This window comes from Coturnix japonica, chromosome 25, assembly GCF_054131305.1.
Source record: "Coturnix japonica strain WE chromosome 25, WE-NBRP24, whole genome shotgun sequence".
In the NCBI taxonomy this organism is placed as follows: domain Eukaryota; kingdom Metazoa; phylum Chordata; class Aves; order Galliformes; family Phasianidae; genus Coturnix; species Coturnix japonica.
In genome coordinates this window covers 6,777,277-6,804,534 of record NC_140687.1, presented here as the reverse complement: position 1 = coordinate 6,804,534, position 27,258 = coordinate 6,777,277, and the positions used below count along the sequence as shown (strand labels likewise).

The 27,258-nt window shown below is 46.9% G+C and overlaps 1 protein-coding gene and 1 long non-coding RNA gene across 2 annotated transcripts in view; both read left to right on the top strand.

Moving 5' to 3' along the window:
* Positions 1–5,540: 5,540 nt before the first annotated feature.
* Positions 5,541–7,528, top strand: LOC146756855 (uncharacterized). Its single transcript, XR_014937184.1, has 2 exons — positions 5,541–5,594; positions 7,252–7,528. It is a non-coding gene; the product is annotated as an uncharacterized LOC146756855 (long non-coding RNA).
* A 13,959-nt stretch (positions 7,529–21,487) lies between these two features.
* LOC146756853 (uncharacterized) overlaps positions 21,488–27,258 on the top strand; it is a 31,086-nt gene continuing 25,315 nt past the window's right edge. Inside the window, exons 1-2 of the mRNA XM_085523838.1 lie at positions 21,488–21,831; positions 22,430–24,634. Of these exons, the coding sequence (XP_085379964.1) occupies positions 22,702–24,634 (1,933 nt within the window). The 5' untranslated portion in view covers positions 21,488–21,831; positions 22,430–22,701. The remainder of the gene's footprint in view (positions 21,832–22,429; positions 24,635–27,258) is intronic.

Sequence of the window (27,258 nt, the reverse complement as noted above, 5' to 3'; positions counted from 1 at the left end):
CAACATAATGGGGGTCACCTGGGGTCATTGCCACTGGGGTCACCATACTGGGGGGGTGTCCCCATCCCTGGTCGCCATTTGCCATGTTCCACCATGTCTGTGTGTGTCCCCAGGTGTGTCGGTGTCACCACGGCTCAGCACAGCGTCAGCAGGACCTCCCTTATCAGCAGGACCCCCCCCATCCCCCCATCCCCCCCTTATCACCATGTCCCCCCCTATCACCACTAAGGCCCTCCTTCTCACTATCACGACCCACTATCGCACCACCACAGCGCCCCCTGTCGGCCCGCTCCCCCTTATCAGCCCGTCCCCGTTTCCCGTCCCCGTTCTGCCCGTTCTGCCGCCATAACGGGGAGTCCCGCGCGGTGTGGAGCAGCCACGCTCTGAAGGACGCGCGTGGCCGCGTGCTGTGCCCCATCCTGCGGCGCTACGTGTGTCCGCAGTGCGGCGCCACGCGGGACAACGCGCACACCAGGAGGTTCTGCCCGCTCACCCCGGCGTCATATCGCTCTGTGTATGCACCGAGAGCACGGGGACACGGGGACGGCGGTGACTGATAGCAGGTAATGGGGTATGGGGTTATAGGGGCTATTAGGTGATGGGGTTGTGGGTTATGGGGTTCTGGGGTTATTTATGGGGTTGTGGGGGTTCTGGGGTTATTTATGGGGTTATGGGGTTGGCTATGGGTTTATAGGGGTATGGGGTTATTGGGGTTTGGGGTTGTGGGGTTATGGGGGTTATAAGGGGTTATGGGCTATAGGGGTTATGGGGTTGGCCCCCACATATTGTACTCTGTGTGTCAGGGCAGTTGTGGTGTTGATGATGTTAATGAAGGCCGTAATTACTAATTACTATTACTAATAACGCACTCTGTGTCATCCCCAGGCTGTGCTGAGCGCAATGTGGGACAGAAGGCAGCAGCTGGGCACCAACTGTGCACCATCATTAGTGCACTATCACTTGTGCACCATCATTTGTACACCATCAGCTTTGCACCACCGCCTGTGCACCATCATCTTTACACCATCACTTTACACCTTCAGTTGTGCATCATCACTTGTGCACCATACCTTTGCACCATCACTTTGCACCACTACTTTGTACCATCATTTGTACAACATCACTTGTGCACCATCACTTTGCAGCATCCCTTTGCACCTTCAGTTGTGCACCACCACTTTGCACCATCACTTGTGCACCATCAGCTTTACACCCCCACTTTACACCCCCACTCTGCACCAGGAGCAGAGCTCAGCAGCTGTTCCCTGTTGTGTTGTTGTGTTATTGTGTAGTTGTGTTGTTCCAGCCCTGCTCACACTCGTGTGTTTATTGCACCATTATGGGCTTTTTTCCCCCAGTAAAGCCCCACTCACAGCTGCAGCTTCATCCTGGCTCGTCCCCCTCCATCTTCCTCCTCCTCCTCCTGCTGTTGTTCACCCCCCGGCTCCGCTCACGACGCAGCCGCAGCAGCGACTCCAGGGCACGATGGGCGCTCATCACACGGCAGCTGTAGGATAATGGGACCCCATAGGGGATAATGAGACCCCATAGAGACCAATGAGACCCCATAGGGAACAATGAGACCCCACAGAGACCAATGAGACCCCATAGGGGGCAATGAGAGTCCCCATAAGGGACAATGAGACCCCATAGGGGATAGTGAGACCCCTATAGGGCACGATGGGCGCTCATCACACGGCAGCTGCAGGGACAATGAGACCCCATAGGGGACAGTGAGACCCCATAGAGACCAATGAGACCCCATAGGGGATAATGAGAGCCCATAGGGGATAGTGAGATCCCACAGGGGACAGTGAGACCCCATAAGTGCCAATGGGACCCTAACCCTAACCCCCCCCCCAGCACTCACTTGAGGTTGGACAGCTCGAGGATCAGCCCCCCCAGCACCGCAGACGCATCCTCACGTGGTGCCACCTCATTCCTGGGGGTCAAAGGGGGTGAAAATAGCACCAATCCGGGGCTTTTTAAGCCCAAAATGAGCTCTGGGTTCTGGTGGGGGGAGGGGGGTCCAACCTGGGGGTGCAGCTGGGTGAGGCCGGGTCCCCATCGGCGTCCACAGGGCACAGAGGGGCTGCAGGCTGGGAGGGGGTGGGGGGCTGGGGGGGAAATGGGGTGAAATGGGGGCAACTGGGGCAACAGGGGATGAACTGGGGGGAACTGGGATGAACTGGGGTGAATGAGGGTGAATGGGGGGGGATTGGGGGATATGAGAGTGACTTGGGGGGGGACTGGGGTGATGTGGGGTGAATTGGGGTGAATGGGGGAGAATTGGGGGGATTGGGGGGGTCTGAGAGTGACAGGGGGGAACTGGGATGAACTGGGGTGAATGGGGACAAATTGGGAAGGATTGGGGGAACTGAGGGTGACTTGGGGGGGGACTGGGGTGAATTGGGGGGGATTGGGGGGATCTAAGAGTGACTTGGGGGGGAATTGGTGTGACTTGGGATGATTTGGGGGTGAATGGGGGGGAACTGGGGTGAACTGGGGCACCAAGGGCTGAACTGGGGGGAACTGGGATGAAATGGGGTGAACTGGGGGGATCTGAGGGTGACTTAGGGGGGAACTGAGATGATTTGGGGTGAATGGGGGCAAATTGAGGGGGACTGGGGGATATGAGAGTGACCTGAGGGGGGACTGGGATGAATTTGGGTGATTTGGGGGTGAATGGCGGAGAACTGGGGTTAACTGGGGTAAGTTGGAGTGATTTGGGGTGAACTGGGGTAAATTGGGGCAATCTAGAGTGGAATGGGGGGTAAACTGGGGTGAACTGGAGCTCTATGGGGTGAAGTGGGACAATGTGGTGTGCAGTGGGGTGCTATGGGGCTGTTCCCTATGGGTTCTCATAGTACTCTGGCATTACCTGCAGCAGCTCGGTGTCCCCCCCTGGCACCCCACTGTGCTCCGGTGCTGAGATGTGGGGCAGCCCCACAGTGCCAGCCCCATAGCGCTCCTCATGCTCTGCCCCACAAGTGGGCTCCACTTTGGCTGCCCACTCCCCCTCCAATGGCTCTTTGGTGGCCTCAATGCATTCTGTGCCCCCATCGGTGTCACTATGGGGCTGTGGGGTGCTATGGGGCTGTAGGTCCCCCATATCAGGGCTGTTCTGGTCCTCCTGCTGCTCGCAGCCATCCATCCCATCCTGGAACAAACCCCCCCATAACCTGTGTGCTCCCTGCCCCATAGCCATGGGGAGCTGTGGGGTGACGCTGGGGGGGCAGAGGCCCTGTCCTACCTGTGCCAATGGGGCCGCTGTGGGGCTGAGCTCCTCCATCACGCTGAGCTGTGGGGTGGCTGCTGGGCCTCCGTTATCAGAGCGGCTGGGAACCAAACAGACCCCAAACCCCATCAGCTGGGGGGCACCAGGACCCATTGCTGGCCCCAGGCCCCATTCCTACCCCCAAGCCCCATTTCTGCCCCCATTTCCACCTCCAGCCCCCCCTCTGCCCCCCACCCTCCCATTTCCCCCCATTACCTCTCTGTTCCATCTCCATGCACTGAGTCCATCCCTCCGCCATTGTCCAGAGCGTCGCCTCCAATCATGGCCCCCATACTGATGTCCTCCATATTGGTGTCCCCCCCATTTATGTCTCCTCCATTGCTGTCCCCCATATTGCTGTCTCCCCCCTTGGTGTCCCCCATATTAGTGTCCCCTCCACTTACATACCCCTCATTGCTGCCCCCTCTATTGGTGTCCCCCCCATTTCTGTCCCCCATATTGCTGCCCCCTCCATTGGTTTCCTCTTCCTCGGTGCCCCCCATATTAGTATCCCCCCCCTTGGTGTCCCCTCTATTGATGTCCTCCCCCTTGGTATCCACTCCATTAGTGTCTGCCATATTGGTGTCCACCATACTGGTGTCCCCTCCCTTGCTGTCCCTCCCCTTGGTGTCCCTGTCCCCTCCATTTTTGTCCCCTCCATTGGTGTCCACCATATTGGTGTCCGCCATATTGGTGTTTGCCATATTGGTGTCCCCCCCCTTGGTGTCCCCTCTATTGTTGTCCTCCCCATTGGTGCCCCATCCAATCATGTCCCCCCCCTCTTGCTGTCCGCCATATTGGTGTCCCCTCCATTGTTTCCCCCTCATTGGTGTCCCCTCTATTAGTGTACCCTCCATTGATGTCCCCCCCCTTGCTGTCCCCCATATTAGTGTCCCCCCCATTAGTGTCCTCCATATTGCTGTCCACCATATTGCTGCCCACCATATTGCTGTCCCCCATATTGGTGTCCCCTCTATTAGTGTCCCCTCCATTTGTGCCCCCTCCATTGATGTCCCCCCCCTTGCTGTCCACCATATTGTTGTCCCCACTATAGTCGTCCCCCCCCTTGTTGTCTCCCCTCAGTCCTGCCCTGACTTTGACATTGGGGCCATCATGGTGGTCAACACCTGCAAGAGGAACAGCAGCTGCTTGGACGCCATTTTGTGGCCATTTTGAGGCCCTTTGGAAACCATTTTGTGACCATTTGGTGGCCATTTTGAGGCCATTTTGCGGCTGCTTGGAGGCCATTTGGTGGCCATTTTGAGACCGCTTGGAGGCCCATTGGAAGCCATTTTGAGGCCATTTTAAGTCATTACCTGTCACCTGGCTGCTCCTCCTTTTGCCCATGGCGCCGCTCACCTGAGGGGAACACACGCTCATTGAGCATTATTTCCTCACTATTTCCCCTCAAATCCCCCCTGACCGCCCGGTCTCTCTCACTCCACGTCCCAGAATAACACCGTTATCCCGCTATAACGAAGCCCAATGGCGCCCATCCCGCCCCAAGGCCCTTCCCGGCCCCGCCGCCATTTTGCTTCACCTCAGCTCCCGCCCGACGCCTTCCCGCCTTTTTCACACCGCGCGCTCTGCGCCTGCGCCGCGCGGGGGACGCTGGGAGTTGCAGTCCCCGGAGAGACGTAACGCGGCGCAGCGCGGGGGATGCTGGGAGTTGCAGTTCGCGGCGCGCCGTAAAGCGCAGCGGGGTGCGGCGCTTTTGCGACAGCATCGCCGTAAAGTGCGGAGGTGTTGGCAGCCCCGTAGGAGGAAGCGGTGAGTGGGGACGGACCGGGACCGGGGGTGTCCGATGGGGGGGGATCGAACGGCGGGGTCCAATAGGGGGGGGATAGACCGGGGGGGGGTCCAATGGGGGGGATCTAATGGGGTGGGGGTCCGATGTGGGGGGTTCAGTGGGGGAGGGGGGGGGTACAACGGGGGGATCCAATGGAGGGCGGGGGATTTAATGGGGGGGGGGATACAATGGGGGGGGATCTAATGTGGGGGGGGGTCCGATGGGGGGTGTACAACCGGGGGGGTCTGTGCTCTGTCACAGGCATACAAGCCTGTTGGAAGGAGTGCATTGAGGCTGCAGCGCCCAGATGATAAACCTGAGTTAGCTGTCACCAGCAACCAAGCTTACGGTTAATTTCTGAAACAAGATTAGTGATAGTATTTCCAGGCAGCTGGCACAGAAGCTTCTTGGATTACAGTGCTGACAACACACATTCACCAGAGCCAGCAATTACAAAAAAATTCCCCACTCTCACCAGAACTTGAAGGACAGAGACCAATTTAGGTTTCTTCACTCTCACGAAGGGGAGTAAGTAAGAAGTTTCACTCAGTAATTCAACCTCACAGAGGCTACTTAGTAATTCTGTGAATTTAAGGAATTATAAAATGATGGATAAAAATCAGAAGTATTTTGTATTTAAATATATGTATACATTATACAGTTATTCTAATGCGACATCAAATGATTACCATTTTGCCCACAGATGTGAGAACTGTTAAGAGAAAATATACTTGCTTTTAACCACTGTAGATCACTCATGGCACATACCTAAAGACAACATAACAGCTGAAAGCAGTAAATGGGAAAAACACTATACAAAGTATACAGATTGGGCTGCACGTGCATCAAGTGATTTATTAACACAACGAGGTTGGGGGGGAAGAAGAATTAAGTTTGATACCTGTTGTCTTCGTTTCTCCTCTTCAATAACAGCTTTGGCTTCTGCCTCTTTTATCTGTCCAGACATACAAAGTCATAAGTAACTGTTGTAAAAGCAGGTAAAACTATTATCTTACAGAGCCATAATTTATAGAACAGTTCTCAGAAAAGCGAGCAAAACCTTCACCAAGTGAGCTGTGAGCTTACTCAGATTCTAAAACATTCTGTGAAAAACCTCTATCAATTCATGTTTGAAAAACATGGAACATAAGAGACGCTACCATGTTATAAAACTAAACTTCTGACTAACTGGAAAATTCAAATGACAAATATAAAACCTGGGGAAAATATAAATATATATATTCATTAATACCAGGGAAAATTCCTTAATAAAGTCACTCTAAGCTTTCAGTAACTCAATCCTCAATTCAGCACACTGTACACTGACGGGTAAATCCTTATATATGTATGTAATTTACACTCACACACTTCATTCCAAGTAATTAAATATGCCCTGACTGCTAGAGCAAAAGGAAATCTCCACTTTTGTACCAAATGACATATTGGATAATGCATACTCATATTGTTCGACTGCTCTTGTCGTAATGGAAACTGTCAATGCAATTACATTTGCTTCACCATCAGAAAGTTTTATGAAAAATAAAACCTGGAACTACAACTGATCACTCTACAGAACTGTTACATAGCATTCAAGACAGCAAATTAAATGCCAGAAACTTAACCAGTTCATGCACCACTTCCTCATGTTTCCATAAAAGGCCTAGAAAAACAATGTGGATATTCTGTCTCTTTAGGTGAGATTATGCAGCAGTTTCTTTACTTCAAACAAAATTATTGGAGAGCATCCATGTTTACAATGGGCTGAAAAGCACATGCAGTTGTGAAAGCTCTCTATAATTGTGGCAGTCACCTAATACTGTGTGACAGGAACACACAACACTTTGCTAACCTTCAAAGTAAAAGTAAGGCCTAAATGAAGTGCTTCTATAGCTCTCACTAGCAGTAATGATTTTATTATCATTGATTAGCACTTCTTGGCTGAAGAGGAAATCTCCAGTTCCAATGTACATAAAAAATAAAGAGGTAATTTAGCATTACCTTAACATAGTGTTTCATCAAGTGAGTTGACACTATCTACAAGTAGTGCAATTCTCAGCAATAAGCCAGATTCAGTAGTCCAAAAATTAAATGTGCAATTAAACTGTACGCTGAGGTACACTGCATTTCTCGCTATTACTGTCTTGAAAAAATAACGATCTGCCTGTTTTTTCCAACTTTTCTCAAGGCAATGAAGACAACATAACTAAAATGGATACACCACCTCAGACGCCTTCCGTTTCATTTCCTTGCATAACGCATCACACTCCAGGGAAACTTGGCCTTCTTGTATCTTGCTGCACTGTACTTCCTGTTAAGTATAAATTGAATTGTTTGTAATTCATTTCCCTATATAAAAATTTAATTATAATGTTCATTTTGTTGGGAAAATTGTAAAACAATTTTATTCGGTATATTTACAGAATGAAGCTAATAAATAAATATTATTTGAAACTGTAACTGTATTCAAGCATCCTTTTCTATTTTCCTTCTTTCTGATAAGCTAAACTGAATCAAGAATAAATCAAGTGGTTCAGTTTAATTTTTCATGTCTTTTTTTTCACTTATTTATTTAAGAAAAAGAAATATAACCTTGTGAACTGTTACAAAAGATACCATACAAAGTAACTAATAAGTAACTCTTCTGAAACTTCGTATCAATTCTCTAAACTGGCTGAAACTACAGGGCAAGGTCTGGTCATGGGAAGATCTCCCCTACTTCCTTCTCCTTCCTCCCCCTTACAATGAAGGCCAAAACAAACAAACAAACAAACAAACAAACAAACAAACAACAACAACAGAAGAAAAAAAAAAACAAAAAAACCCACCAACAAAACCAAAACAGAATACCAGCACAGAGAGAAAGTTATAATCTTATAATCTATACCACTAGCCTATGAAGAATTTTGTCAGGAAAGCACAGTAACATAGCCAGAAGCTATTCTGGTTTTCATGCTTTCTGACAATATGCAGAACAATTTTCATAGCATACAGCAAAATCCAAAAACTAACTTCTTCAGAGCAATTCCAGCATGCTAAGATAAACCTCCTGCCTAGATGGTTAAGAATATGGTCCACTACAAGTTGTGGGTTACAAATTCAAGTGGTTTATACGACCTTGCATGTTTACATGCATAGCCTCATGATGCAACAGTTAACTTCAACACCAGAAAAGGAAGAAAAAATCCTCCTGTTTTGCACTCAAATTATGAGCTCCTACATTTGATATTAATTGTGATGGTTCAGATGAGGCATATTTACAGAGCAGCTTGGAATACGTGTCCTGTCAACCCCCAACTTCACCAGTAGTATACACAGACAGAAGACTGGTAGAGGAGAATTCAGCTGCAAATATTAGGTACTCAATTCTGTTTCTCCTTATCTTCAAGATCACAGGCTGCAGGCACAGAAGACTAAATATACAGGTACACTATCCTATCCAAGCTAAGAAAGAAGTACACTATCTGCTGTAAGAATGCAGCTCCAAGCAAATATGCATAAGGACCTTCTGGAATCAAAGATATCCTAATTACGATCTCAGACAAGGGCAGATGCATAAAGCAAACGTTAAAAGACCTCATCTTTCACACTACAGAAACGAGTCATATTTCTGCAGTCAGATTAGCTGCAACTAATACACAGTCCAATTATCAATGGCTTATTGGTTCTACCATCATTTACCCTCTACACTGTAGCTCTCTGTACAAAAGAGAGCATGGATTTGGGGCTTGACCTGGAAACAGTGAGATGATATTTAAGGTGGGGATAGTGTTTTCTTCTCTTTCTGAAGGGAGACACCATTTCACTAGGAATCAGAAGGACCACTTCGTGGCTATTTAAATAAGTGGGCTGTCATCATATAAGAATTAATTTTTATTAATTATATAATTAACTCATAACAACCTTTCCACCTTATTAAAATCAAATTTACAAGATTGAGGGGGGGAAAAAAAGTAACCGTCATCATATTTAAGGACCATAAAACTTTCAGAATAGCAGATCTGGAATGTTCCATTTCAGGCCACTGTAAAAGTGAAAAGTGAGCATCCTAAACATTAATTTCATTGCTTCTTGCTACCACACTTCAGTTGGACATCCACATAATCACTGAAGACATCCCGGCACTCTGGGACAATAAAATCTGAACTGGTCTGAAATAGCTATACAGCGTCAGAACTCAGCAGAAGATGATGACGCATTTCAGTTTTCCAAAAACAGTATGAAAATTAGGGACAGCAACAACTAGATGTAAGAGAGCTATCATGGAAATACCCATCTTCCTTATTCAATTAAGTCTGGCATAAGAAACAAGACCTCAAAGATCATCAAGTCCAACTGTAAACCTATATCTTAAGGAACAAGAAGCAGAAGTATACACGCAACCAATGATATTGATTTTACTGAACACAGTAGAGTAAGATAAACTGAAATTAGTAAGAGCACTTAGTCACAACAAAATAATTTATCCTCAGCAGAAGTCAACATTTCAACTTACAAATAAAGAAAAGCTAGTTATTTATAAGCAGAGACTGCTCAATTTGAAGCACGTACTCTGGGCATTACCATCCTTTCTCTTGAACATGCGCCCTGCAAGATCTGAGATTTCTGAAGACATTTCTTGGAGAAGCTAAGAACTCTGGGGAAACTGCATCTGTGTGGAAAGCTCAGAAGTTAACCGGGTCTTGAAAATAATTTAAGCATGCTTTGTTCAAGCCAGATAGTGAATTTTTCATTAAGTTAACACTTGTCAAGAGGTCACAGCAGCCTCTGGTTTTCCCCTCATCACACTTGATAGCTATAAGCTTTGTCCTTTATCTCTGCTGAAAGCTAAGGATGCTGATGCCTCTGTTTGCTTTAAGGGCCTCAGACAACCATCAATTAGGAATTCAAAACATCTGTGACTGTTCCAATCTATGTAATCATAAACTTCTCAGTTCCTAATGAGGAAAATGTGCTTTGACTTCTTAAATCACTCCAGATCATCTGATTATTTTCCTAATGGAACTACAAAAATTGAAGTGTGCTTGAAGATAAAGGTATTGCAAATCTGGGAGCTAACATTTTCTACAATGAATTTTATGTTCCTTAGTGAATATTTTGATTGTTCCACCCAGACTTTCAGCTGCTGTTGCTGCTCTGCTCAAGTAACTGATTCTATTCCAGTCTTGACCAGAGACAATCCATGTACACAAGCCTAGGAACATACAAAGAAAATGTGTCACTCTCAGAACTGCAACTCCAAAACTTACCTTTTTCAGTCGCTTACAAGGACACTTGAGTTTAACCTTCTGGCTGCAGTTCAGAGGACAATCACCTGAATGGCAAATCTCTTCACACCGGTGACCACAAGGCAACTACAAGCAAAACAAGAAATAGCCCACCAATGAATAACTGAAATTGCATGCAGTCTATGAACTAGTTTTATTTCAGACACAGCAGCTAAACAGAAAACTCATTCAGCTCATCAGGTTTGTCTTCCTACCTGCAAAACTGGAAAGAAAAATGTCAACTTATTTCACTAGTTACTCAGAGTTTTTTGGTTCACATAGAATTATTTATCTTTTACTGGGAACGCTTGATCAAAAAACAATTTTTTCTTTCAAATGTTACAGGAACAGTCATCTCCACAATGATTCATATATCGACTGCCCTAACTACCTGTATGATGGAGGAATAAAAGTAGATGAAGTAAGAAGAAACTGAAAACTGAAATGAAGTGTGATGTGACCCAGCCTGACCCACAAATTGCTAACAAGAGGGTAGAATTAGAAGCAAAAATACCACAAAACTAGGTTTTATGTGCAAGAACCTTGCAAACTATGCAGGAGTCAAATACAGGCCACCAATATTCTTACACCTGAATTAATTTCACTAAATCCCAAATTTCTGCATTTGGTAAATTATCCTGTTTTTGACATCTGACAAATAGCATTTCCTTTTTTTAAACTATCAGTGAAAATTTTAACACTTATAATGAAACTATTATTATTCCTTACTGTATATTATTATTCATTACTGGGATAATTTAAATATGCTGCTGCCTTTTAGGGATGTAACAGTGTTCCCAGAACAACATTAGAGATTAAAAAAATAATTCACAAGAATAAAAACAAGTTTTCTTCCACAGCGTGTTGGGAGCTCAACTGACCTTGCTCAGGTCCCAAACAAAATCTTCATAACGATGATTTTTCATTTCCAATTACATAAATCAATACTGTCCAATACTGTTTATAAACAAAGGCAATAACTCATGTAAGATACCCAACTGATTCATTTATAAAGGTAGGTTTAAACAATATCACTCCCTGTACAGAAAGAGTTGGGGGAAAACAAACTGGACAAATGACCACAGAGGCTCTTCCAGGATCCCACCTTAAGAGGCAAGAGCTTTTCCATTCATTTACATTTATTTTATCCAGCCATTAGATCTTACCCACAGACTGAAAAATTTCTCTACTGTCCTTTCATAACAGGCTCTTTATTCCCATAATATTCCCTTCATTGAATTCCAACAGCTTCAATCAATGTTTCTTGAATATAGTAGCCAGAACTGCAAGTAATATTCCAGCTGGAAGAACATTGTACAATGCCTTAATTGCAGCTTATTCTCCACAGAATATCTTTCCCTATACATCTTCCACTCTCATGTTCACTTCTCTCCAGTTATCCATGCTGCAACAGTAAGGATTTCTACTGTCTCCCAGGAGGGTTGTTATTGGCCTTGACATGCCCAGTCTCACTGGTTTTTCTGTATCTGTACCATGTCCCAAACGCATGTGTTCTGCTGCACATGCGTTTCCTCAGTTGTCACCTACTGACAACACACCACAAATTCTCATAAGAAAATCCCAACGAGTTTTTGGTGCCAAGGTCATTACTGCAAACAGTGCAAGACTAGCCCTCAATTTGAGCCCTTGGAAAATCCCCTTATTGCCAACATTTCTCGTTCCAATCACTCCTGCAGGAATTTTTGTTGTTGCTTATGGCTTTTGAGGTGGTTGCCCTAAATAAAAAAAAGAACCACAAGCAGTTGTTTCCTTCAGCAAACACCAACTCTCGCAACGATCATCTCTTTTACATGAATTAGCTGTTTACTGTCTGGCACAGCCTCAAGAGCACAAGTGAAGTATGACATATGGGACTACATCTCTTCTCTTTGTCTGGAGGAAAAAAGGAATTGGTCGTTCTATCAAAGAAGGAATTCAGTTTTGTCTTGCACAACTGATCACCTGCAAATCTACTTGAACTCTGCCTCATTGTTAAAAGATGGGTTAGATGCTCATGATTAAGCCTTGCACATGCTGAAGTCAGGCATGCTTCCATTAATAATGTCAAAGCCTGAACAGTTACATACCACCAGAGCACAGCACAGGAATATACTTAATGCAATACCAAAAATCGTATTTGCTTATTGAGTTCATACACAGCTCACATTCAGTGGGATGCAGGACAAGAATGAAGCTGACAGTTTCAGCTGCTTCTCAACCCCTCCAGTGCAAACACAACATAAACTCATGGGAAGCAGTTCTATGAGTGGCAAAACAACAGCCCCAAGAGCTAAGAGAACAGAAGCAATACAACCAGTTCTGCCAGATAAGTGCTGTAGTGGGAAGGGAGGTGGTTTTGTCCATTTATTTTTTGCAAATGTTGAGGTGCTAAAATATAATGTGTTTATCCCCTTAGATCTTTTTCACTGTAAATATTCTGTTGTTAATAGCTAGTAAACTAAAGGCTGAAAAGAACAGGCTTTATATTTGTCATAGCAAGCCCATTAAAAGAAAGCAGTATAACCCACAACTCTGAAAACAATCAAACAGAAATCTTCATGAGCATTTTCCACTTTGGGAATGCATTTAAATCCTAACATTATGCCTGGTGATGACAAAAACCGTCAACATTTATGGATGCTTAACTAATCTTCACCAGCAGGTAATAAGCTTTCTGTTAATGCACACATGAGAATAACCCCACTCTTGAGCAGCTGTCTCAAAGTTACAAACAAAAGCCAAGCTTATCACTTCCAACCCATGGGGCAGACTCACCAGTTTTAAAGTGTAGCTCTGCTCTCAGAGCTCTGTGAAAACCTCTACTGCTGAAGCTAGACACTGAGAAGGATACATGCTTATGATAGAAGCAAAGCTTTCATTGCACAGTAATAAAATGTAATGGAATACTGGCGGGGAGGTTCAACCTCTACTGCCATCCCACTAACATCTGCCTCTGATGTCATGGGCTGACATAATAAAATAGGAGGCATTACTTTCAGAGCAGCCCTCATAGATATATTACAATGGGGTCCCATGTTTTACAATAAGATAATAGCAGAATGCACAGTAAAAGCACAAAGTACTGTTATTTTGTTGAAAAAATAATAATTACACGGAGCAAAGAAAAACATGTTAAACAGACCCACAACTACTGGTAATGGACATGTAAGCAATGGAAACAGATATGACTGTTAAAACTTTCGTTTAAGATCTGTCCCAAAACATCTGCTAACATGATCATAAGAATTTAATCACCCCTGATTAAAAAAAGTTACATTTCCTTCAACAGGATATTTAGCTATTGCTACCAAACAAAGCAAAGAACTTTTTAATTAAAGCTTCACATCCAACAGCTGTAGCAGTATCAAAGACTTTGCTTCTCCCTTTAAGCAGATAGGAAATACGAGCTGTACCGCACAACATTTGAAGTCTTTCTTAATAGCTCAATACTACCACATGCAAAACAAAAGCATGAAACCTGGCAGGACTTTTCAATTCCTGCTGTATTTTTCCCAAGGCACCAGACAATACAGCTGATTTTCATAATCCTTGGAAGAAGCACAACACCTGCAATTCAAGTACAATGCTTTCCACCATTTCCATTAATCAAAAAGACAAACATCTCAAAGCTTCAGGAGAATACTGTATTCCATTGAACCTAAACTGCACTATGCCGAACGTGGTGGAGTTACAGAATACACTGATTTTTAATAAACATTAGTTTTCCTGAGCTCTTCTGGTAAACCAAGCTCAGATTCTGACACTGAAAAGGAAATTCTCATAAAAACTAACCTGGTATTTACTTGTGGGCTGCTAAGATAACACAAAAACATTTCAGATTTGGTGTTGAGGAGACAATTCTATTTAGGCATGAAGAAATTAAGAAGAACAGAGAGTACTTCTGAGGTTATCAGAACAGGACTAGGGAAAGCAGGAGGAACAGAAAAACAAGGACAGGAACTACATGAAGCAGGACTGTGCTAACACATTTCAAGAAAATTACTAAGACAGAACTAGAAACACAGGAAGGGAAGAGAATGTATTTTTATGTAACTGATTACACTACAAAGTTTTGCGTGTAGATGAAACAAGATAAATCCATATCTACAGGAATGAGAAGAGTTAACCAAAAGCCTTATCCAACTAAAACAGACCCTGCTGCCCTGAGTCTTCTGTTCACATCCCACTGAATTCAATTCTAAAAAGGCCCTGCTCTACAAATGATGCAATTCTGAACTGCAGACTTGAATTCAGTAGTACTACTGGATGGATTTTAAACCTCAGACTGAGTCTTGGGAATACATCCAGAAAAATCTCAACAGTTAACGTTAATCAAAATCAAAGAAGAGATATGGAAAAAATCTTTGAAGAGAACCTGAAGTACAGGAACACACAGTTCATGTTAAGAGATTAGAAGTACTCCTGAAAATAAAGAGGAGGAAGCGTTGCAGCAAATAAAACCAAAGTAACAGAGAAGGAAATGGAAGGACAAAAGTTAAGAGGTAAACAGTGAAATAATTCCCCTGCCGGGAAGAGAACTTTCAGACATCCAGGTGAGAAGATTGTGACAGATGGATTCATTTACTCAAGTAAGACAAATAAAGAGGATGTGCAAAACGAAGACATCACAAAGACAAGGGCAGAAAGCAGAAGATGCAAGTAGACACACAGCAAAGAGCCCAGAATTTCTATTGGGGTTTCATGGATTTGTTAACATAACCTTGTCTGAAAAACAGAGACTCTTGGGAAGCAGGCAGGAATACTATCAGTTTTGCAAGTTACTCAAAACCAGGAAAGTCTGTCTAGTAAAAGACTGGACACTTCTGAAACCAGAAAATAATGCAACACAGGTTTTGAATCTATGTCTATTCAGTTGAAGCAGAATTCAGGCAAGGTGAGACAACAGATCTCAGACTAGAGGACTCCACAGGCAAAGCAGCACAACGGAACAGAAAGCAAACAGTGCAGAAGGACAAGCTGAATCAAATTACTTCTGAGTGCCAACTACATACTACTGGAGACAAAGTACAAGGCCAAAACAGAGTAAAAAACCAATAAACAATTTCAGGATTAAGTATTCTCAACCCTTTGAAATTATGCACAAGCCTTTTCTTTACAGCTGGGAAGCAGAATTTCTGAGAAATTCTGAAGTGTTTAACAGTGGAAACACTTTCCAAAATATTCCTGACTATTCACGTTTTTCCTCTTTGTAAATTTCCTAATTCTACAGTAAGGAAACAGAGTGAAGAAAGGGCTGTCACCCTTGCCACAACTAATGACAACTAAAGAACAAAGGCACAATAGCAAGTAATACATAGATTTCTGAAAACACAGAAGCAGCACAGAATAACAGCACTGGGAGGGACTAGGAACAAGTCATTTTGCCCGTCCCTCATGTCTTACAGCAATAAAATCCATAACTAGACTAACCCCAATATATGTCTAAGCTGTTACTGATGAAAATTCTGTAGCTTTTCCAACCTATTCTTCCCAAGCTCTACAAGCTTTACTACTCAAAGGCAGTAACCAACACGAATATTCCTAACTGATACAACCACTAGTTCATAGCATGTTTGCCATATAACAAGTTTACTATTCTTCTTTACAGCAACCCTTCATATAGTCACATACAACAAAGCAATTAACTCCTTTGTCTTAAGCTTCAAGCTACTCAATATGTTTCACTAGCACAGTCAGTCATTAAGAATTCATTTTACTTAGGTCCCGTGCAGTTTTTTTTGTTTCTCTTTTCTTGTTTCCTAAAACTGTTGTGCAGACAGTGATCACTGACCCTGTGCAAGAAAAATCACAAATACACTCCTCTGTATTTGTCCCAACCAAAGAGTATCCTGTTGAGAAAGTCTGTTCAAGATCAGTTTTCAACCACAACAAAGGACATACTCTTCCTCATTCAACCTCAGCAGCTTCAAGCTTCAGCTTTCAAGCCATGAATGAAGTATTCACTGATACTGTCCTGGAGTCCTTAACCCTCATAGAATAAAAAAATCATTACGGTTGGAAATACCTCTAAGAACAAGTCCAACCATCAACCTATCAGCACCACATTTGCAGCGTTTGAGGCACGGACTCAGATGTGAACGATCCAAATCGTTTATTACAAGTTCTCACATCCCTTATAGACCTTCACAAGTTGTTATTTTCTAACTTTCCCGTCCGCCCTTACAACTTTCCCAACCACCTTTACATGTCAACAAAGCATTCTACAGAACCCTTTTCAACTGTCCATGCAGGCACGTATCCAATCAGAGCTGTGAGACCCTTCTTCTCCTTGCAGAGGTGTCCTTGGTTCTCATGCTGTTTATCTTGCTCCACAGCTGCTGCTCTGAACAGCTTTTCTTGTATTCCCACAAGTACCAGTGCAGCCACCGCCCTCAGGCACCCTGGCCATCCCTTACTCACTTCCTTGGCAATTTGCAGCTCAGGGGTTTGGCAGATGACTTTTTTCCTGGCAGTCCTTAAGGTTCAAAGTCCAGCTGTAATCTCGTTTCCCAAATATGTCACTTCCTGTTGAGTTATTTGTGCTTTCTGTAAACCAAGAAACTCAGCAAACTCTCAGTCTATTGTACACAGTCCTTTTGTTGCTGTGGCAGCCACGTGCTGCAGTAAAGTTCCACCCTAGGATGGAGGATCCCAGATCTCAGGCTCATGAGTTGACCATCATTCAGCTGTTCTCACAACCCTGGGTAACACTGTCCAGGTTAACTGAGACTCTTCTCCCCATATCAGGGCTTTCCTATTCAAAGACAAATAACCTTAGGCTTCCTTTGGCCAAACCAAGCAGAAGAGACATCCCTCAAATCCAGAAGGTAAACTCCATCTTTTCGTTCCTTAACTTGGTTAATAAAGTGCACGGATTTGCCACCACTGAGTGTATCCATTCAACTATTCTAGTACTTGCCCTCAAGTCTTGTACCAAACTACAGCACTTGCTATCAAAATTGGAATCCAAACTCCAAAAAGTTACCTATTATTTCTTTTATCCTCCTACAGTCCCATACCCTCAAAGGGCACCGCTTTACCCTGACTAGGCAAGCTCTTGCTTTTAACTTCTACTTAGGGCTTCATTTTTGGCCCTGATGCCCACACCACTAAGTGTATCATATTTGAGACTGCTGTAACTCCTGGGGGTACAACATTGTTTTGCCCAGTTTGTGTTAAAGCCAGAGTTACAGTTTTAAATCAGCCAATATCGTTGCACTCTTAGCTCCAGTTTTATTCAATTTCTTGCCAGAGTAACCTGGCAGGTACAAGAATTTCTGTATTCCTGCTTGTTTTCTTAGCTTATGTTTAATTAATCCAAAAAAGGAAAACTTTTCCCGTTGGGCAGTAGCATCTACTACTGTTACAAAACCATCTATGGGTAGTAAGAAGCACCCATATCCACCAGAAAACGAACCTCAATATCCTGCTTTCCTAAATGCAATTTCCCATTGCAGTTTGCACACTGCTTTCCTTCCAGTGAGGTGACCCCCAGGTACATTGCCCAGTGCAACTCAAGGGTAGGTATGGCCAGCCATACGGACCACAAACCCACATAGAACCGCAAGGTATCGCTGCACAGAAGACTTATTAGGACCCTTAGACAAGGACCTGGGGAAAGTCGTATTCTTACAGCAGCTTCTGGGTAAAGCTCCTACCCACAGCTCGGTTCCATTGCAAGAGTTCTGTTCAACACACAATGTCCTCTGGTGCTGTACCGGAGATTGCCTCTTGCTGGGACATACTCGTGGGGGAGAGCAGTAACAGGAACGCCAGGACAGCAAGGGAGGGATGCCTGATGACAAGGGTGTGCGAATGTCCCCACCGAAGGAAGCAAAGAGAGCCGGCAGAAAGCGATGCTTCATTAGCGTAACAAAACACAGCCCCCATTCCTCCCTCCCTCCTCCCCCGCACCCCTTCCCATCGCCATCCCCCGGGGGCAGATGTGCCATGAAAACGAGCTCTGGGTGTGATCGTTGTGGGAATTCCTGCCTTCCTGAGCCTGTGCGGAAGAGGCGAGAGCCTGGCTGGAAGCCATCTGGGCAGCACCGCGGTGGCAGGAGGTGCACCAAGGCCGTCCTGCGGCCAGCTCCGGGCTGAGGGCACTCGGCGTCCTCTGCTCTACGCGACTCCGAGGAGCCCGGCTACCTGCACCAGAGCTGGGAGCAGCCTGCTCCGCACCCAAGGTAGGTGCCCTTCGTGGCTCGTGCAGAGGAGCGCACGCTTCCTGCCCCCTGCCAGCAGCACCGGGAGAGGAGCGGGGAGCGGCCCCGGACGGGGCGGAACCCGCACTGCCGTACCCCAGGCGGGACCCTGGTCCCGGCTCCAGCTCCCGCTCAGCGCAGCAGGTTTGCTGGCCCAGACGGGCTGCAACCAGGGCGGCAGTTCATGCAGCCCGGGCTGGGCTCCGAGGGGCACGGGAACGGGCTGGGAGCTGGGACAGTGAGGAAGGGAGCAGAGGAGGTCAGCGTGCTCTGCTGCCCGGTTGGATCTCTGTAACACAGCGCAGCTGGGGCTGCAGTTCTTCCTCTGGGCCACGGGAGACACGAGACGGCCTCGCTCTGCAGCTGTGCACGCGTGGATTGACGGAAGCTTTAAACCCCCCGATGCCTCCTTTGGAGTGTCTTAATGTGAAGCCTCCAAGTGGAAATTTGCACTCGCCCTGCTCCTCCTCCCCGGCAGCCCCCAGCTTCTCTTCGGGGACCCTGCGGGCAACACGTGCCTCTGGCGACCCTTGAAATGGCGTTACCTTTTGTTTGCTGAGCGCTTGCCTGATGGCTCAGCTGGGGTTGTGCAAAGCCCTGGCAAGGCTTTTGTTCAGGCTGTCCCGGCAGCTGCAGATGCCTTGAGCGCACAGCTGCGGGCCCTGAGCACGTTCAGCATCTGCAGCAGCTCCGGCACTGGGCTCTGGAACAGACGATGAGAAGCTGGCAGCCTGTGGGCTGACTGGAGCACGCGTTGAGAACACGGCCGAGCAGCAGCAGGTCAGTAAAGCACAGCCCAGGTGCCTTCTGCAAAGGGCACGCGCTGCTGAGAGCGTCCCCCGGCAGTGAGCGCAGTCTGCGTGCTCGGCTGAAGAGGGAGGGAGGAATGAATTTATTGATATCATGCAGGTGTCCTGGAGTGCTCTAACAACTGCTTAACAAGGCTGTTGTAACCACGTGGTTGTTTATTGCCTTAATTGTTCTGTTTAGCACTGCTGCTATTCGATAAGTTGCCTTCACGGTTCAGTTAAAATTCCCAGCACAGCATCGGCTGGTGGTGGCTGTGACCGTCACAGGCTGGTTTGGCTGCAGTGCTGTCAGATACTCTCTCTTCTCAGGAGATGGAAAAATAATCTCCATGTGGTTGGATGTTTTGTTGATTTATTGTTGTGTTTAAGTAAGCCATCCTATTAATTTGAGAAGTGTGAACCATCCAGTTGACTCCTCGCCGTTTTGCACTTCCTTACCCGAGGAATGTGAGCCATCACCACTTTTAGGTAACATCAGCAGTAGGTGGTTTTGAGAACTACATCAGTCACCTTTACAGAGTACTTTTCCCAACCCTTTTCTGAGGGCTTGCTTGATTTCAGCAAGCCCAGGGCTACTTCCACTCCTGAGAGGATGTACGGACATCTGCCAGAGGATTTAATCCATTTGCCACCAGGTGTTCCCTCACGGATCTGTGGAGGTGGTGCTCCAGCAGGCTTGCTGTGTTTGAGTGTTGGGGGCTGCATTCACGGTGTTCTTCCATGAACCAGGTGCTTTTCTGCACCTCCTGCTGGATGGTTGGATGGCCATACCATTTTCTAACAGTATTTCTGTTAGGGCAGGCAATAAGCCGTCATTCTGCTGCCTCTGTTTGCCTTAACTGTGTAGAGGCAGTGCCTTTAATTAGTGCTATGGGTGCAGTTTTGCATCTGTTTGGAGCTTAATCCTACAGGTGGAGGATGTGTGGCCTAAAGGATTGTAGGCGACTCGGGGAGGTCTTCGTTTATTGTGTGAATAAGCATTACCTGCACAACTTGCACCACGTAGTGCAGCAGAAATATTGTGGAATATCAGTCGCTTTTGATTCTGGGAGGACTGGTGCAGTTCTCCTTTGCTTCATATGTCACTTTCAAACCCGACACGATGCTGATAACACCTTTCCCATTTTGCATCCTATTACTGCCCCCAGTGACCTCTGCTTTCTGCTCAACTACAGCAGTAGCCACGAGAACATTCACAGAAGAATCTGGGATGCGCTTCATGTCTCTTGTCATCGGTTTGTTTCCCTTCTTGCCATCCTGCAGACTTTGCCCATTGGTCACAAGTGGATCCAAACACAGCATACACTCCTAAGGGAGAAGCAGGACTATATTTGTTGATATAATAGGGATATGCTGTAGTGATTTAACAGTGACACAGCAGGATCGGAGGTGGCTGGATACACTTGGTTATTTACTGCATGGAGGGTAGGGTTACGCACACACCTACAGGAGGCCCTCCCATTGAGTCACGAGGCTCAGAGTAGTTCCCCTTTTTTTCTCATGTCTTCAGACCACAGAGGTAAGGAGCTAGGATGTGGCTGGATCCTCTCCTAGTCCCAAGCTTGGTCAAGGCTTTGTGTGGAAGGAATCATACGTGCACAGTCCCTCTAAGACAGAACCTTAGAGAGTACATGAAAGCTCCAAAGTAACCACGGGTGTCTTACAGAAGATCTGTATTGAGAAGGAGTCTTGATGTCAAGCTGCAAGGGATCTCTGTGCAGGTGTGAGCTGCAGAAACAGCCCTGCTCGAGGGCAGGTCCTGTGGTGCAGCCCGCTGCTGTGCAGCAGAGCTGGAGGGGCACTTGGGCTGCTCCCTCTTTTGGGGTAAGATGACTGCCTCCTTGCCGTGCTTTGTCTTAAGTCCCCTCTCAGTCTCAGCTGTTGAACTAAGTGTCAGCTACCAGTTGTTTCAGCCTCCCAGTCTGAGACAGCTTTGTGACGGTTCATCTCTTTGAGCCAGACTGTTTCCTGTGCTGCAGCTCATTGTCTTCCTCTGCAAGGCTGGGCAGTGCCCTGCAGAAGGGCTGAGCTGGGACTGGGACTGCTGCATTCCCTCACAGCTCCCCTGCCATTTCTCTTCTCTCTGCAGGCTCCAGTTCAACTTCTGCCTTCCAGCCGTGATCATCCCAGCCTGCAGGAGAGCAGCAAATGGCCGCAGCACATCCAGTTGAGGTAGGGGTTGGGGAAGCAGGCAGGAGAGGCCAAGGGGCCAGGGATGTGAATGCAGGGGAAGAGGGAGGTGCCCTCAGCCAGCGTGTGTGTGCTGGGGACAGAAAAGCAGCTGGGGTGTGAGGTTCTGTCCTGTGCGAGCTGCTTGCCTGGGCCTTGGCTGTTCCCAGCAAGGAGCCTCTTTGCTTGCAGGAGCCCGTGAGCTTTGAGGAGGTGGCCGTGTATTTCAGCAGGGAGGAGTGGGCGCTGCTGGACCCTGTGCAACGAGAGCTCTACCGGGATGTGATGTTGGAGACATACCAGTGTGTGGCCTCGCTGGGTGAGAGCTTGTTTGCCTTTCCTCCTCGTTAGGGCACCTTTGGCTGTGCAGAATGAGCCTCTGCAAGCCGGGCCTTGAATAAACACCATGCAGCTACATATTGACTCACACCACAGTGCCAGCAAGAAAGGAGATACTGAAAAGCATGAGTTTCAGTAGGGATTAGTATGCACGGCACTCTGATCAAAGCCACAGAGTCAGTGCTGGCAAGCAGGCATCAGCCAGGAGGGAGAAAACCAGCCCTTGTGTTGTGTGTTGCTTGGTGCCACCAGCTCCAGCTCACAGATGAATCCCTGGTTACTGCTATGGAATTGAGGATTTTCCATGCAATTGCCATCAACATTTTGATGCCTTGACCACTGGTAGACTGTAAGAAAACAAATAAGCTGTTGTAAAGTTAATTTGAAAGAAAAAATATCCCTTCACAATGTTCAGAGATGTCAAAACATTCTTTGCTCCAAGGGAAGCTGTAGGCACAGTGTCATTTAGACCTAAATGGTGGTTTCTCCTTGGAGAGGGGCACAGAGTGGAACTGTTGAACAGGCACTGTGCCAGCATGAGGGAAATGCTCTCTTGTTCCCTGTTTCTCTCCCTGAAGCTCCACTTCCAGCCCCCAAGCCCATGCTGATCTCCCTGCTTGAACGAGGGGAAGACCCCTGGATCCCACATGTGCGTAGCCCTGAGACCATGCCAGGAGACCTCAGCCCAGGTGAGGTGGTGGAGGGAAGGGGAATGTTGGGGCTGTAAGAGCCTTCTCTGCCTGTGTTTTATTTTGGGCACCGTGTGCTATTGCTGCATTTCCTCTGTCATCCAGCAGCTGATGGGATCAAAAATACAAAGGAGGTTCCGCAGAGAAATTGTGTAGCGGAAATGCAGCAGAATCACATCTCTGTGGAAGAAATCAGAAGGGATGTCCAGGAAGTCCTGCAGCAAGGTCAGGGTGAGCACATCAAGAAGCCCCTGGGAAAGCGTCTGGGAATGACACTGAGGAACCCAGTGGACTCCAACATAGGTCCAAAGCAGCCTGAGGAAACCAGGAGCAAGGATGTGTGCCAGATGAAAAAGCAGAATCCATGCACTGAGTGTGAGAAAAGCTTTAAACTGGATTCCAGCATCACTAGCCACCAGTGCACGCACTCAGCAAAGAGGCATTATGAGATCTGTGATTCTGCAGAGAGCATGAAATGGAGACTCCACCCCACTGGCCAGCAGTGCATGTACACAGGAGAGAGAGCCTTTGAGTGCTCTGACTGTGGAAAGACTTTTACGGACAGTGGGAGCCTCACTTCCCACCAGTGTATCCACAGAAGAGGGAGACTGTACAAGTGCCTTGAGTGTGGGAAGAGCTTGAAAGGTAGTTCTAAACTCAAAATACACCAACGTGTCCACACAGGAGAGCGACCGTATAAGTGCCTTGTGTGTGGGAAGAGCTTTAAGGATAGTTCTAAACTCAAAATACACCAACGTGTCCACACAGGAGAGCGACCGTATAAGTGCCTTGTGTGTGGGAAGAGCTTTAAGGATAGTTCTAAACTCAAAATACACCAACGTGTCCACACAGGAGAGCGACCGTATAAGTGCCTTGAGTGTGGGAAGAGCTTCAAAAACAGTTCCAGCCTCACCATCCACCATCGCATTCACACAGGAGAGAGACCCTGCAAGTGCACTGAGTGTGGGAAGAGCTTCAAAGGGAGAACCCACCTCACCATCCACCAGCGTGTCCACACAGGAGAGAGACCATATAAGTGCTCTGAGTGTGAGAAGAGCTTCATAAACAGTTCTAATTTGAAGCACCACCAGAGCATCCATACAGGAGAGAGACCCTGCAAGTGCTCTGAGTGTGAGAAGAGCTTCATAAGCAGCTCTGAACTGAAGATGCACCAGCGTGTCCACACAGGAGAGAGACCATATAAGTGCTCTGAGTGTGAGAAGAGCTTCATAAGCAGTTCTGATTTGAAGCTCCACCAGCGCATCCATACAGGAGAGAGACCATATAAGTGCTCTGAGTGTGAGAAGAGCTTCATAAACAGTTCTAATTTGAAGCGCCACCAGAGCATCCACACAGGAGAGAGACCCTGCAAGTGCTCTGATTGTGGGAAGAGCTTCATAAGCAGTTCTGATTTGAAGCTCCACCAGCGCATCCACACAGGAGAGAGACCATATAAATGTCCTGAGTGTGGGAAGAGCTTCAAAAGGCGTTCTGAATTGAAGATGCACCAGCGTGTCCACACAGGAGAGAGACCATATAAGTGCTCTGAGTGTGAGAAGAGCTTCATAAGCAGTTCTGATTTGAAGCTCCACCAGCGCATCCACACAGGAGAGAGACCATATAAGTGCTCTGAGTGTGAGAAGAGCTTCATAAACAGTTCTAATTTGAAGCGCCACCAGAGCATCCACACAGGAGAGAGACCCTGCAAGTGCTCTGATTGTGGGAAGAGCTTCATAAGCAGTTCTGATTTGAAGCTCCACCAGCGCATCCACACAGGAGAGAATCCCTATAAGTGTCCTGAGTGTGGGAAGAGCTTCAAAAGCAGCTCTGAACTGAAGGTGCACCAGCGTGTCCACACAGGAGAGAGACCATATAAGTGCTCTGAGTGTGAGAAGAGCTTCATAAGCAGTTCTGATTTGAAGCACCACCAGCGCATCCATACAGGAGAGAGACCATATAAGTGCTCTGAGTGTGAGAAGAGCTTCATAAGCAGTTCTGAATTGAAGATGCACCAGTGCATGCACACAGGAGAGCGACCCTATAAGTGTCCTGAGTGTGGGAAGAGCTTCAAAAGGCGTTCTGAGCTGACACTGCATCAGAGCATCCATCAGGAAAAAGAGACCCTGTGAGTGTCCTGAGTGTGGTAAGAGCTTCAAAGGGAGTTCTGAATTGAAGCTGCACCAGCATATGCACACAGGAGAGAGACCATAGCTTCTGTCGGACATTTTAGAACATTTTGGCCAGGCCTGCATGCAGGGAGATGCCTGGGAACTTGTCTTTTCTCTCCCTCAGAGAATCCCATCTGCTGTGTTACCAGAATGTCTGCACCAGTGAGCTGAAATGGCAGGAAGCCTTGAGTGTGAGAAGGGCTTTGTGCCTAGCAGAGAGCTCCTCACACTCCCAGAAGAACTTCATGCAAAGCTCAGTCCTCATTAAACATTGCAGTCCACAGGACAGGTAGCTACTAGGACTGCATCTCCTGCAGGAAGAGTTTCTCTCAGGGCTGGTGCCTCATTTCTCATGGGAAAACCCCCAGCAGGAGAGACCCTCAAAATGCTGGAGAGCCCAGGGATGAGGGAGACCAATGCTTCTCTCCATGCAGGAAGAGTTTGCAAAGGAGACGGCATCACCGACACCCTCTGCAGAAGGGACTTAACCCAGGAGCTTCAGATGGCCTTTCCTTGCTGCCCAAAGCACTTCTCTCACCATGCCCGCTTTCCACTTCTACTCTTCCCACCAGCTGCTTTTTGATGCTGTTTCCTAGTGGAGAAGTGGTTGTGTAGGGATCTGCTGTGTGTCTGTGTGCATGTGTTGCTCTCAGTCATTTCTGAGCGCACTGATGCATCCCAGAGAAGGGTCAGCAGAGCAGTAACGTGGCTCTTGGAGGTTTTCTGAGAATCTTCTGTAGTGGAAAGAGAAGGGGGTGAATAAAGTAGCTGAGTTGTTCTGGAGCTTTCTTCACTGTAGTCTTGTTTTTGCTCTTAAAATAAATGTCAGCATGTGGAATGAGGAGAGGGAAAGGTGCAAGCAGGGTTTGGTTTTGGTGCCCTCTCCAGCCCACTGCTTGCTTCTGGACAAGGCATTTCCTTTCTTAATAGGGGAGATGCTCCAGGCCCTTCACCATCTTCGTGGCCCTCCGCTGGACTCTCTCCAAGAGATCCCTGTCTTTTTTGTACTGGGGAGCCCAGCACTGGACACAATATTCCAGATGAGGCATTAATAGGGCAGAGTAGAGGGGGAGGATCACCTCCTTCGACCTGCTGGACACGCTCTTTTTAATGCACCCCAGGATGTCATTGGCCTTCTTGGCTACAAGGGCACACTACTGGCTCATGGCCAATCTGTTGTCCACCAGGACGCCCAGGTCCCTCTCAGCAGAGCTCCTCTCCAGCAGGTCTTCCGCCAGCCTGTACCGGTGCATGTAATTATTCCTCCCTAGGTGCAAGACTCTACACTTGCTTTTGCTAAACCTCATCCGGTTTCTTACTGCCCAGCTCTCCAGCCTGTCCAGGTCTCGCTGAATGGCAGCACAGCCTTCAGGCGTGTCAGCCAATCCTCCCAACTTCGTGTCATCAGCAAACTTGCTGAGGGTGGTCACTATCCCTTCATCAAGGTCGCTGATGATGTTTAACAAGACCAGACCCAGTACAGACCCCAGGGGGACACTGCTAGTTACACGCCTCCATCCAGACACCACACCGGCAATGACAAGCCTCTGCACTCTGCCAGTCAGCCAATTCTCAACCCACTTCACTGTCCACTCATCTATCCCATACTTCCTCAGCTTTATAAGGATGTCATGGGGGACAGTATCAAAAGCCTTACTGAAATCAAGGTAGACTACATCTACCGCCCTCCCCCTGTCCACCCAGCTAGTGACATCTTCATAAAAGGCGACCAGGTTGGTCGAGCACGACCTCCCCTTGGTGAACCCATGCTGAGTACTCCTGATAGCCTCCATATCACCCAGTTGTCTGGAGATGGCATCCAGCACAAGCTGTTCCATCACCTTCCCTGGGACAGAGGTGAGGCTGACTTGCCTGTAATTACCCGGGTCTTCCTTCTTGCCCTTTTTGAAGACTGGAGTCTTTTTGCTTTTATAAACAAAGCTCTTCTTGTGGGTTGCTGAGCACTCTGAGGTTCTTTGAAGTCAATTGACTACAAACCTCCTGAGTGGCCCTCTGTATCTCATAGGACTGGCACTGCCAGATTTTCTCTTGTATCCTAGGCATAGCCAAAGGCCATGTAAAAGGTGACTGCTTTTTTCATCATGGCTTTATTAAAGCTAACAAATATTGGCACTAATGGATTTCTGTCACTGAATACCAGTGTAGTCTCCTCTGTTTACTGAAGGCTGTGCAAAAGCTCTTGGACAGACCTAAAGCTGAATACTGAACAGCAAAAGATCAGCTATGAGCACAGGTGTAAGAGGTGGTGGAAATCCATATTGTCATTTGGAGCTGCTAGGCATCCACAATGATGCAGGTGGGAATGGCAGCTGGTGAGTAATAAATGCAAAGAAGGACCCAATCAGCGTCTAACAAATACACTGCAGGAAGATAAAGGAAATCTGTTGAGGGTTTGTATCCTTATAGTGCATGAGGAACTACTTGGAAACAGGTTGGGAAAGCAGAGGGGCCAGGAGGTGACCATAGTGGCCTGACGAATGAAAGCAGCCTCAAATAGATTCATCAGACCACCTGCTGTTGGAGCCAGAC